At 32.4% G+C, this 12,672-nt stretch overlaps 1 protein-coding gene and 1 long non-coding RNA gene across 7 annotated transcripts; both read left to right on the top strand.

The window, feature by feature from the left end:
- Positions 1-3,133: 3,133 nt before the first annotated feature.
- On the top strand, positions 3,134-3,697 carry LOC112940746 (uncharacterized). The gene is made up of 2 exons (XR_003245022.2): positions 3,134-3,280; positions 3,355-3,697. It is a non-coding gene; the product is annotated as an uncharacterized lncRNA (long non-coding RNA).
- A 2,290-nt stretch (positions 3,698-5,987) lies between these two features.
- LOC101262565 (putative plant adhesion protein) lies at positions 5,988-12,346 on the top strand. 6 transcript variants are annotated; one of them, XM_069298417.1, is made up of 11 exons: positions 6,024-6,112; positions 6,720-6,793; positions 6,867-6,926; positions 7,027-7,280; positions 7,801-7,996; positions 8,250-8,420; positions 8,504-8,620; positions 9,946-10,143; positions 10,221-10,280; positions 10,368-10,466; positions 11,986-12,346. In XM_069298417.1, the coding sequence occupies exons 4-11, from the start codon at positions 7,144-7,146 to the stop codon at positions 12,064-12,066; spliced, it is 1,059 nt and encodes a 352-aa protein (XP_069154518.1). In that variant the 5' UTR covers positions 6,024-6,112; positions 6,720-6,793; positions 6,867-6,926; positions 7,027-7,143; the 3' UTR covers positions 12,067-12,346. The 6 variants fall into 6 exon arrangements, with proteins under 6 accessions (XP_010313843.1, XP_069154518.1, NP_001316494.1 ...); XM_069298454.1 differs by lacking the exon at positions 6,024-6,112 and adding an exon at positions 6,134-6,226; XM_010315541.4 differs by lacking the exon at positions 6,720-6,793 and having other exon boundaries at positions 5,988-6,112; positions 7,032-7,280.
- The last annotated feature ends 326 nt before the right edge of the window (positions 12,347-12,672 follow it).

A 12,672-nucleotide genomic window follows, 5' to 3' on the forward strand; every position in this document is an offset into this window, starting at 1 on the left:
TTTTTCCCTCCTTTAAGGGCTTATTTGAAGAAAAAAAAACTTATATTTTTTTAATTGTAAAACATGATGTCTTATAAGGTACGTAGCATCTTCAGAGAAATGTATCAAATAATTTAATAGTGTACGAAATTCATGTCGTCAAAGGTTAGAGGATTGTTAAATGCAGTTTATATTTTAGATATGGCTTGGGATCGATTAAATATGAATATGTGAGAAGATCTAAAGTCTTGATTTGTTAACCAATAAAAATTTGTTGAGTGATTATAAACTCCATGATCATATCTGATAATAATTTAATATAAGAAATCTTAAGTTTTGGTGCTTTGTATGACTTTGTTTACGTGATGGTATTTAGTGTTCGTGAAAAGAGTGAGTTACTTTGGTAGTAAACATTTTTCATATTCAATTTTAATATTATGAGTTTATAATATTTTGACCTTTGCATCTCGTTTCGACAGAATCGAGCGATTTGTGATTTCGTCTTTTCTATTTCAAGATAGGCAAATTTTGACGAACTCACACAAAGTAACGTGTTAGAATCTAGAGTCAAGTTCAAAAAATTATCTAGAACAATTAAATTCTAGTTTGTTGACATATTATAGACACTTGTATCTAATTTCTACGTAATTAAGTGAATTGTAATTCCAATACTTTTACCTAGAATATGATTTTCTTTAGTGTCATTGAGCAAATTTGGAACTATCGATGTGTTAAAATCTGAAACTAGCTTTGTAATAATATCTTAGATGATCCCAAAGATATATTTGATATCTTCGTGTCTTATTTCACAAGAATCAAGCGGCTCAGGATATAATTTATTTATTTTTAGTAAAATTGCATAAATTAGAAATTTTCAACTTAGACAAAATTTAAAGTGAACTTTAAAAAATTATATAGAACAATATTGAAGTAGTTCCATATTAAATTTTGAATATGTTTAAATCAATAAGTCTAATTTTTGTAAATTCAATTAGTCATGATTTTGATTTTTTTACGATAAAATATATATTTTCTACCACAAACATGTCAAGATATTAATATAATGACGAATACAAAAAAGAAAGTAAGTACCTTATCGTCCTTGCTGCACAACGTTCTCAAAACTATTGTTGAAGACCTCAAGAAACAATGCTACAACTAATGAGAAGCATAATCTATTAATAGACCTCAAAAAGTGGCTGACCCTTCATGAATTTGGTCAATTTGAGGCTGCAGACGTATTTATCACTTCAATTCATGCAAGAAGTTCACTTAAAATAATCTCATATAAGTTCATTCAAGAAGTTCACTTCTTTCATAGGTGAGCAGTTTGTTTTTTTTTGAAAAATGACAGAAAGAATGTTGAATTCAATCAAAACATTTTAATATAGCTAGTTCAATTTGCCCTCAATGTTATCAAGAGTCAGAAACTGTGAATCATTGCTTGGTAGATTGTCGATTTGCAAAAGAATGTGGGATTTAAAATCAAAGTATGGTTGGCAGGATGTACTAGGAGATTTTGTGAAATGGTTTGAAGAGCAATGCAAAAATGAAAATGGAGGAGACAGTCGTGATTTTGTGGAGCTTATGGAAAGCCAAAAATAATTTATGTTGGAATAACCCGCAGCCACTTTGTACCGTGCGAAGAAGGAGTTGGAGGAATGGAGGAGCGTCAATTCGGGAGCCGAGATGACTGTTGTTGTTATAAAAATGATTGCTAAATTGGAGCGACCTTTGCTTGACACAATCAAATGTAACACTGTTGCCTCTTACGATATCAATATCGATTTGGCAGGAATAGGCATGATGCTACGTGATCACTTGGGTCAATTTATTGCGGGAAAAACTTTATTTCTTGGTCATGTGGCTAGCCTGTTGTTGGCCGAAAGCATAGGGGTGCGTGAGACTCTTAGTTGACTAAAGGAACGATTCAGTAGAACGAGGTTGGTTGTGAAAACTGATAATCTACTTGTGAAATATTAACCTAATTGTTTTGAGTTTGGACTCTCTTTAATTTTAAAGTTTAATATTATATTATATTTTAAAATGGATTAATTACCTAATATACAACTTAAGTTTACATATTCTCCATATTTCCCTTATTTTTTTAAAAAATACTAAAATCCCTATTTTTTAATAAGTCTAATTTAACAGATACATTATTAAATTAGAATCCTAATAAATCCTAACCAATTAAATCTTATCCCTAATTTTACTCTTTATTTTCCCCAAATAAAGAATCCATTTACACCACTCCCAAAATTAATGCGTCAATTTCTCAACGGTTCATCTTCTCAATTTTGAAAATCAAAATTTGTGCTCTCCATCCGTCAGCCTTCGTCTAATCTGTCCGCCATTTTTGTCTACTTTGTCAGCCTTTGAAAATCAAAATTGTGCTCTCCGTCCGTCCGTCTTCGTCTAATCTGTCCGCCATTTTTGTCTACTCTGTCCGCCTTAAAAAATCAAATCGCCAATTTCGTCTACTTTGTCCGCCATTTTCGTCTAATATTCTTGAAAGGTATTGTGTTCTTCTTCGATTCTCTCTTTTCATTCTTCTATTTTTCTAATATTTCATGGATCATCTGTCATTTAGTATTGGGATTACTCAAATAATCACTTCAAACTCTAAACAAATCTATATTTTTGAAGATCCGAAATTGGTTGAAAACAAGTCTAAGAACTTGCATAATTGGTTTGCATTGTGTTGTTACAATTATGTATCAAGCACAATTTATGTTTCATGTATCATGTTAAAGTTTGTCGTTTATATAAAGTATCAAGTAGACAGACTTATAACTATAGTTACACGTATGTATCAAGTACAACTTTGCATTTTTTGTATCATGTTAGTATCAAGTAGACAGACTTATAACTGTAGTTACACTTATGTATCAAGTACAACTTTGCATTTTTTTGTATCATGTTAGGCTATAAAGTGTCTGTTAAGTATCATTTTGACTGACGTATGATATGTTGTTAGAATTATGTATCAAGTTTATTTTTGCATTTTATGTATCATATTAACAACTTTGCATTTTTTGTATCATGTTAGTATCAAGTAGACAGACTTATAATTGTAGTTACCTTTATGTATCAAGTACAACTTTGCATTTTTTGTATCATGTTAGGCTATAAAGTGTCTGTTACGTATCATTTTGACTGACTTATGATATGTTGTTAGAACAGATTGGGCAGCATTGGATGCATATAAAGACAAGAAAACTGGAGAACTTTTGGGTCCACAACATTCGTTTAATGTGGAGTTTGCTCAAGACAACATGCAACAAATAAGTGATAGCCTGTGAGTATTGTTTATTATTTTATTTTATTTTTTGTATCTATTCATCCTTATAATTATTCTTATTGTTTTGGTAGTGATTGCGGACTATTCGTAGTTGTATATGCAGAATTCTGAGTGACAAAATCAACATGTCATGTAATAGTTTTAAGAGTAGCTATCTTCGCAAAAGATATGCGATTCTTTTATTGAAGTATGGTCTCGACAAGATGAATGCTGGATATGTTAGCAACAGTGATGACCCTTCAAGAATGAAGAATGTATTAAACCCATCATCTGAAGATGAAATTGTTAATGTAGGCTAGTTAGTTTTCAATGTTTGATTTTTTTTTGTTTTTTGGAGTTAAACAAGATGTTTGAAGTATTTATTAACATAACAACACATATTGTTAAATTATGAAAGTGTTTTGATTTTTAAAATTATTTATTCTATTACTTTAATTTTATTTTTATTACCGTTATGAATTCAGAAATTATGTATACTGTTATTGGGACATGAATGTCATTATTGTATCAAAACTATAATAATAATTACATTAATGTAATTATTGTCATAAAAAAACACTTATTATATATACGTAAATATATTGCATGATACAAAAAAAGAAAATTATATACGTAATTATATTTTGTATATGATACATGAAATATCAAAATATATAATATCACAAACAGTGATGCTAGTTATTACACTAGATACACGCCAGTTTTTTTTTTTAAAAAAATTAATATCTTTTGTACAAATAAGATATATTCAGTACTATGATTTATATATATTACGAACAATTATTTGTCCTTCAAAATATGGATTTTTTTTTAAGTATCTACACACATGATACTATATTACTAAATTAAATTAAATTAGAACTGACAATAATTTGGGTGAAATATCCGCAATTAATATTGATTAAAAGATTATAAAATAAAGTATTTGATATATAAATATAATATAAAATTTAAATAGTGTTTAACAAAAAAAAAAGAATTAGTCTGCCAAAAAAAAAGGGAAGATCACTAATGAAAAATTATAATTTAATTTAGAGTTTTATATTGGATAAAACTGATTTTGAAACACACAAGTTAATGTTTTTTTTTTATGGGATTAATAACTGCAGCATATTAAAAGTGGGAATTAATTCAAATTTCAGTTTTTAATCCCCCAAATCACTCAACAAACGGATAAAATAGCATAATATAGAATGTATCCGACTGTTTTGTTATGTATCAGAAACTTCTTAAAAATAAGGGATTTTTTGTAAATTGAAAAAAAGTAGGGATAGAAGGTAATTTATGTTTTACACTATGTGATTTACATAATTTTTACTTTTTAAATTAATTTTATTGGCCCACGGGCTGACCTTATCGATATTTTTCAAGTCCCTCAAATCAGCAGGCTTACTCAGGTCGGGCTAAAAAAAACCTTTCTTAAATGGGCTTCAAAAATCTTAGTTCACCCCTATTAAATTCCGGATTAGGTCAGACCGGTCCAATGGTCTTAGTCCATATTGACGGCTCTAGTTACATCTATATTCCTAATACATTATTTTAGACGAAGTAAAAGATAATCAAAATGATACGAAACATTAATTTATTCCTATTTATTACAACTAAAAAAAATGTATGTTTCATTTTTTTTCTGATTTTCAGTTAGTGTTGATATTTATATCAAAATTTTAATTGACCTTGAATTATGTATTGTAAAATTTATTTTAAAAAATCGAAAAGGGTCATATTTGTCTTTATATATAATCTTAGAAAATGATTACATGTATCCTTATCATATATTTTTGATATATTTACTCCAATTTTGAGTCCATATTTGGATGGGTAATTATTATATCACCACTTTTATTATTCTAACGCTTACATAGCTTTTACATGAATATATTTTTTCAGGGCAACTTTCACACATAGCAAACATAAAATTCATATTTGTATGTTATAACAAAATTTACGTAATTGTGTTCCATACCAAATATATGTGTGTGTGTGTGTGTGTGTGTAATTCACTATATATATACAATTGAAGTAAATTTTATAAAACGAGTGTATAAAACGAGAAAGAAAAAGAGACTTGGATAGAGAATTGTATAAAACAAAGTGTATAATTATAAGTGTATAGTATGATTATATACAATTTGAATTTGTATAAAACGAAAAAGAGAGAAAGACAAAAGAGACTTGGGCAGAGAATATACTATTGAATCGAATTGGATAAATCTGTATAAAACAAGAAAGAGAGAAATTATATATAATTTGAATTTGTATAAAGCGAGAAAGAGAGAAAGACAAAAGAGACTTGGGCAGGGAAGTACTTTTATTGTATAATTATAACTGTATAACACAGAGATATATGTATTTGAATGTGTATATACAATTTTCTCTCGTTTTAAACAATTAGAAATACAATTTATACAAATCTATTGTATGAAGAGAGAAAGCCGAGCGAGAGAAGGAGAATGGCGAGCGAGAATATGAGGGAAAGCGGGACTGACAAACAATTTTCTGTAGAACACAAATAAATTAAACAATGCTACTATATTTATTTATATTATTAATTTGTCATTCTATACTATTATCCCTTATTATTATTGTTATTATAATTCTATTTCTATTTCTATTTCCTATTTTATATTTATTCGACCCACTTTAAAATAAAAATCCAACTCATCCAATTAAAAAACCTACCCAAGGCCTATTCCATTTTTATTTATTATAAATAGATTATTAGTAATATGTTAAACTCACCCTGAGAACGCGGGTTCACCAGTGATGCCCAAAAACACGGAGGGGAGAATGCTCGCACACGCCAGCTATGTTGTTGTTAACCAAAACGTAATTTTTCTTTTATCTTTTATCGTTTGTTGGAAAATCATAGTATTTCGTGTCAACAAGATAATCAAATTACATGGTTTAATTTCTCCATAATGCTGGAATTTTATATCTCAGGTTTGGTTTTCTCCGTCAATTGCTACCCTTTTTTGTTTTTTCCCCCCTTTAAATTAAATCGATGATTGATTTGTTGATATGGACATTCTCAATCCAAGAATTTAAAGGTTGTATATTTCTTTAAAATTGAATGTGGGTTTTTGATTTCTCTCTTATTTGTGTACCCTTTGTTCTTGTTTTTGTTTTGGGGTTTTGATTTGAATGTTATAGATTTGGGTGTCCTCCTTTAATGCTGATATTGCTGTTTGTCTGCATTTTAATAAATTATCTATACCCTCATTTACAGTCTTGTTATACCCTTTTTGGGGGTCGAGTGGGGGTGGGGGCTGCTTTCCTATTTTTGGGTCGATTAGATGACTAAAAATCAATTTCTTTACCCTCATTACAGTCTTGTTTTTACCCTTTTGGGGGTTATTTGAGAGGCTGCTTTCTCGATTTGCGTGATTTGGGGCTGGTTAGATAACTAAAAGTCAATTTCTTATGCAATAACCAGATGGTGATGAAAAATGTTGGATTAAAGTAGGCGAAAATAATCCAAAAACCAGGTCCTTGGTGTATGATACTAATGTATGCTGAGGCAATTTTCAGATTCTCTTTTAATATTTGGAAGGGGTCTAAAATTTCTCTTTCTTCTTCATAGGATGAGACACTGTGGAAATAATCCCACAAAGATCATTGGTGTTAGTGAAGTATTTTTCAGGTGAATTTATCTAAGATATCTTTTTTGTGATAAATTGGAAAGGTTTTTCTCTACTGTTGTGATGTTTTTATCTGTTAATAAGAGTGCCATTGTTTTGCAGTTCAGGGTTTAGGAGATTCTGTATTACTGGTCCATGCAGTTGGGAATGCACGGAAATCTTGTGGCAGTAGTTTAATGTTCTATTGGAGTGTAGTCTTGGGGTTGTTCTAGGTTAGCAATGGAAAGTAAAGTAGTAGACGAAAATGAGGAAGGTCCGGTTGTTCCCATGCGAGTTGATAGATTTGGTTTTGTGAAGCAGGAACATGGTCCTACTGAAGGTTTAGCAAGGAGCCGGTCGGCCTTTGAATATCAGAGGTAGGGACCTTTTGTTTGATTCATTAGTTGCTGTAGTTATGTCCTATTTCGACTTCTCCAACAAACTCTTGTTCTCTTTTTCCACACTCACTCAATTTGCCATCCTGAAGAATGAAATATAAACATATTTGGTGATATCACAAAATTTAAATGGAGCTTCTTCAGATGTTTAATCAACAAACTCCATACTAAGAAACTAAATCTAATGCATTGCTCCTGTGCGATGAACAACTTTGTTTCTGAAGTATTTCTACTGGTGTTTGGGGCAATTGAATCTTTATAATGTAATATTCGTGTACGAAAAGTAAATCGTATGGTTACACATATAAGTGAACATATTTGTGTCAGGAATAATAGCATTAAACTGGTACTAATAGAGTAGAATGGATATATGGATACAACTGAACCCAATTTGTTTGGAATTAACATGTGTGTGTATTTTTAGAAAGGTAACAAAGAATTATGGTGTATTAATTGATTCACTGATTCTCTTATTACATTTATTAAATATATTTTGCAGAGATGAAAGAAGGATTAGGAAATGGAGAAAAATGATAGGTGTTGGAGGAAGTGATTGGAAGCAGTATGTTAGGAGGAAACCACATGTTGTTAAACGAAGAATACGGAAAGGAATTCCTGATTGTCTGAGGGGGCTTCTCTGGCAGCTAATTTCTGGAAGTCGAGACCTCTTGTTGTTAAATCCTGGAGTTTATGAGGTAGGAGTTAACTTTTGTCTGGTTTTATTCTTCTTATTTGTTTTCTGGAAAAAGTCTTGATGCTTCAGTAACTAATGGAGATAGATAATTTGTTTGAGCCTAGGAGAAAAGCTTAACGTCCTACCTTTTTGGCTAATTTTGTAGTTCGGGCTAATTCTGCTTTTCAATTGATTGCTCGGTCCTTGACATGTTCTTTTTTGCTTTACCTGTGTAATGGAGATCTCTCATCTGATTAGTGTTTTATCTTCTGCAGCAACTAGTCATATATGAGACATCAGCTTCCGAGTTGGATATTATTCGAGATATTTCTCGCACATTTCCTTCACATGTTTTCTTTCAGCAGAGACATGGACCTGGTCAAAGGTCTCTTTACAATGTTCTGAAAGCATATTCTGTCTTTGACCGAGATGTTGGATACGTACAGGTATACATCTTTAAATTATTGATTCACATGTGATCTAGTGTATGGTTATCGATTTGGGTTGATTCTTATCATTTTGGTTGCAGGGCATGGGATTTGTGGCAGGTCTGCTTCTTCTTTACATGAGTGAAGAGGATGCATTTTGGTTACTGGTTGCATTGTTGAAGGGAGCCGTTCACACTCCTATGGAAGGAATGTACTTGGTAAGCCTTTACCTTCAAGCAGCTTGTTGCAGCCCCTGATAAATGTATATGGTCAATGCATTTGAACGAAAAAGGATTTGGTTGTGAAATATCTGATCAATTTTTTAGCATGAAGAATTTGACTATTCTTTTAAACCCCGCTTTGACCATGGTATCCAATTTAAACACCAAACTTTATGCTTTTTTATCCTTAATGCGATCAACTGCTACAATTCCAGAAAACCACTTCCATAGTCTAGGGTCCATATAGTAGTTAAACATAACTACATGATGTGTCTCTGTGTCCATATAGAGCCTATATCTAGTATCAGCTACTCTATCCTTTCCAATTTATACCGTGCTGTTTGATTTCGTAAATGTCTTTCCAATTTTTATGATGGTGCTCAATTTTGACATAGTTTAAGATATTCATTTTTGTCTTATGTATTATATCAGTTTGTAACGGAAAAAAGAGTGAATTAATGGTTGAAAAGTTAGCTTGATAGAGAAAAAGTCGCTTGAGAGTTAAATATTTATATAATTAAATGGATTTGAATTCTTAGAGTGGTGAACGTTGGATAGAGATTAAATTGTGTCTAATATTTTGGAATATCCCAAGCTAGGGTCACCTTTTAAATGATTTCATTCTTACATTTAATATGCTAGTAGTTACATAAGTCCCCGATGCCGTATCTTTAAGGTTTCTACTGGATGTGGAACGGAGTGGTAACCTCATTTGCATGTGGAGCAATAGGATTATTCCAAGTAACTTCGAATAGTTTTATGGCAAGGTTGGAATGCCTTATTCTCTTGGACGGATTGCGTTCTTTGTGCTCTTCCTCCATATACTAATAAAGTGAGAGTTGGGCCTCCTCACATCTTTTGTGATCTGAGTCCAATATAAAGTTGGCATCACATATTGTTATTTAAACACTTTTACTGAAGTTGGAACCTGCAGCATAATTGCCTTGAGGTTGCTTTTCAACCTATCTGAACTCTGAAGTTCTCAAAGTTTCGATAAGCTGGTCCATTGCTTCCTTTTTTTTTTTTGCAGTGAATAAATACTTGTGATAAACCAATCAGTTAAGAACGATTTATGAGAATTAATGTACCAAGTTGTTTGTTGTCCAGTTCTGTTTAGTATTTAGATGTTACATGAAATTCTGTCATTTTTTACGATGTCCATGAATTCTCTACTATCATGATCTCTGATCCTGGCTGTTGCTATATTTCTCTCGAGACTTTCAGCCGCTTCCACATATCAGGAAGTCTTTGTTTTGATTACATAACATCTGTCATATGGCCTACTTTATATTAAAATAATAAATGTTGTACATGCGGATTAGGTAGGATTGCCTCTAGTCCAGCAATATCTCTTTCAATTTGATCATTTGGTGAAAGAGCACATGCCGAAGTTGGGTGAACATTTTGCTCAGGAAATGATAAATCCCAGCATGTATGCCAGTCAGTGGTTCATAACAGTTTTCTCGTACTCTTTCCCGTTTCACTTGGCTCTCAGAATTTGGGATGTCTTTCTTTTTGAGGTCAGTAATCTATCATTATTATATCCACTCTCTGGTGCCTGGATTTACTGTTGAGCTTACCGAGTTAACTGTACCAGGGTGTAAAAGTAGTCTTCAAAGTTGGCTTGGCTCTACTGAAATATTGCCATGATGATCTGGTAAGTTTTAAATACAGAAAAGTTAATGAGTGCTATTTTTCCTTGCTCCTACAGGTTAGAACAACTATAACACTCTCTTATTCGCAGGTAAAGTTGCCATTTGAGAAACTCATACATGCTTTGCGCAACTTCCCTGAGGATGCCATGAATCCAGATATACTTTTACCAATGGCTTTTTCAATCAAGGCTAGCCTCCCCTCTCTCTCTCTCTCTCTCTCTCCCTTCCTCACCCCCTCCTTCCCTGTGATTAGCCAAGACTCTCCTCGCCTAACAATGATATGTAAGGGTTAGACAAATGCTTGTAGGTTCCTATATTATTTTTCAGAGTGATACTTATTTCTTATTTATCTTTCCAAAGACTCTTTTATGGGAAGGGATGGAGTTGGTATAGCTGAGGGAAAAATTTTAAATTGGAATTAACACAGATAAAAAGGAAACTAATGGAAACATTAACTTGTGATGATTTTGTAACAGACAAGCAATATGCAGTACAATTTTAGCAACTTGAGGGGAGGTTTACATGATTAATCATACTTTAATTTCACCAGCTAGGGAAACATCCTTGCCCTCCTAAGACATTTGCGAAGAAACCAAATAAAAAACAACAATAAAAAAAATGAAAAGAAAGAAAACATTTGTAGTCAAAGCGCATCCACTGCTTCCCAATATGTTCACGTACAAAACATTGGTTTTTCTTATTTTATTGAACTAGGCAATAAAACACTGTTTGCTTGCATAATTAGTTCAAGTTAATTGACTGTTGTTCCTTGAGCGAATTTTCTAAGTAATGTTTGTTTTCTTTCTCTGGTGCTGTGTCTTGTTATCTACTGGGCGTGATTTCAGGTGTTCTGCAGTTCTTAATCAGTGTTTATACGTCTCCTGTACATGTGATGGTGCCTCATAACTTTGACAATTTTATGTCAAGCTTCAGTCTGAAGTGTGAAAATGTTGAACTTAAACTAGGCACTCTACCTTGTATTGAAATTTATTTCTCATTGTTATACATGATAATATTCATTTACTTTTTTATTTGTGGGTAGTTTTGCATCAGTTGTGCTTGTGTTTTCTCTTGCATGTCTATTTGTACATCTTCCTTAGCCATTTTGATGCATTCCTCTTGTGGCAGTGGTGTGGTTAATCAGCAGTTCATAGGTTGAACTTAAATTGGTGGATGTTTAGCAGCCAGACTTGTGAACCTAGAATTGTCTCTATGTGGATCTACATACTAGAGTAGTTTGAGTAGATACGAGTAGAATCTAACCAGTACAGGCTTGTTGTAAGGCTGCTGAGTTTGGCTCAAGGAGAGCTTCATAAATGGATTAAGTTTAGAAGCAAAACTCTAGCATGATAACTGATGAATATCAAATATAATTGAATGCATATAGATTGCAAGCCTGTCGGTTAAGTAGCACTATAAAGCTGTATGTGGCAAAGATTTGTTTCCAAGCCTATGCAAGGATTAAAGGGAAGGAATTGTAATTAGTTAAAGAGTAATTATAGTATACTTGATGATATTTCTTTACATATCTGATTTCTCAGAAAGAGTAGTTAATCTGGATATAACACAAGACTGAAACAATGTAAAGGGTAACAAAAGGCTCTCAGCATCTGAATGAATCCTCATTTGATTGCTGCCCCCCACCCCCCCCCCCGTGTCATCTCGTTAAGCTATTTCTCATTTGTATTTGTTCTTTTCATTTAATAGGTTTCCAAGAGTTTGGTGGAACTGAAGCAGGAATATGAACAGCAACGACTGAAACCTCCTGAATCCCCAGTCAAACAGTAAGATGTATCAAATGCAAAATACTTCTGGAGAAACAATCAACAGCTTTTGTGCACAAACTTGGATTCTTTAGTTCTCTGTTTAAAAAACTGTCTCAGCTGATGTACATAATCACATTGATCAGATTACCCGATCCATACAGTTTTAGTACAAAATAGTTTATTATTTGAAGGAGAAGGCACCTCAGTCTTTGCCATGAGGGTCAATTGTACAAGTCCAACTAGTCTTCTTATGTAAAAATGTTATGTGCATTTCTCTCTTTGTAAAGGTAGTTTTCTGATCAGTTTACACGCGTTTAGACTGTTCCGCTAACTGTGTGGTTTGTTATGTCAATTTTTTTTAGACAGCTGAATAATGGTGTAGCTTCTGTCCTGTTTGAATGTGGAGGAAAAAATTTAGCAAGCCACTAGGATAATTTCAGTGACTTAGTAACCTTATCCTATGATGTGAGATTTGGTGCCTGTCTCAATCTATAAGCTGAGTCAGCCTCATTACGTTTAGCTACCACTAACCACATGAGTTAGTGGCATTTTAATATGTTTTAGCTGGATTTGTCAGAAGAGAAACATGCATTTTGGGTGGCAAAAATCTTTGCTTCTTAATTTTTTG

The sequence above is a fragment of the Solanum lycopersicum genome, chromosome 1 (assembly GCF_036512215.1).
Source record: "Solanum lycopersicum chromosome 1, SLM_r2.1".
Taxonomy (NCBI): domain Eukaryota; kingdom Viridiplantae; phylum Streptophyta; class Magnoliopsida; order Solanales; family Solanaceae; genus Solanum; species Solanum lycopersicum.

Bases quoted from the DNA above. Each gene is read 5' to 3' on its own strand.
- LOC101262565 (XM_010315541.4), top strand. From the start codon at position 7,144: ATGGAAAGTAAAGTAGTAGACGAAAATGAGGAAGGTCCGGTTGTTCCC. The intron at 7,997-8,249 runs GTAGGAGTTAAC...TATCTTCTGCAG, and splicing joins TAAATCCTGGAGTTTATGAG to CAACTAGTCATATATGAGAC. The intron at 8,421-8,503 runs GTATACATCTTT...TTTTGGTTGCAG, and splicing joins GAGATGTTGGATACGTACAG to GGCATGGGATTTGTGGCAGG.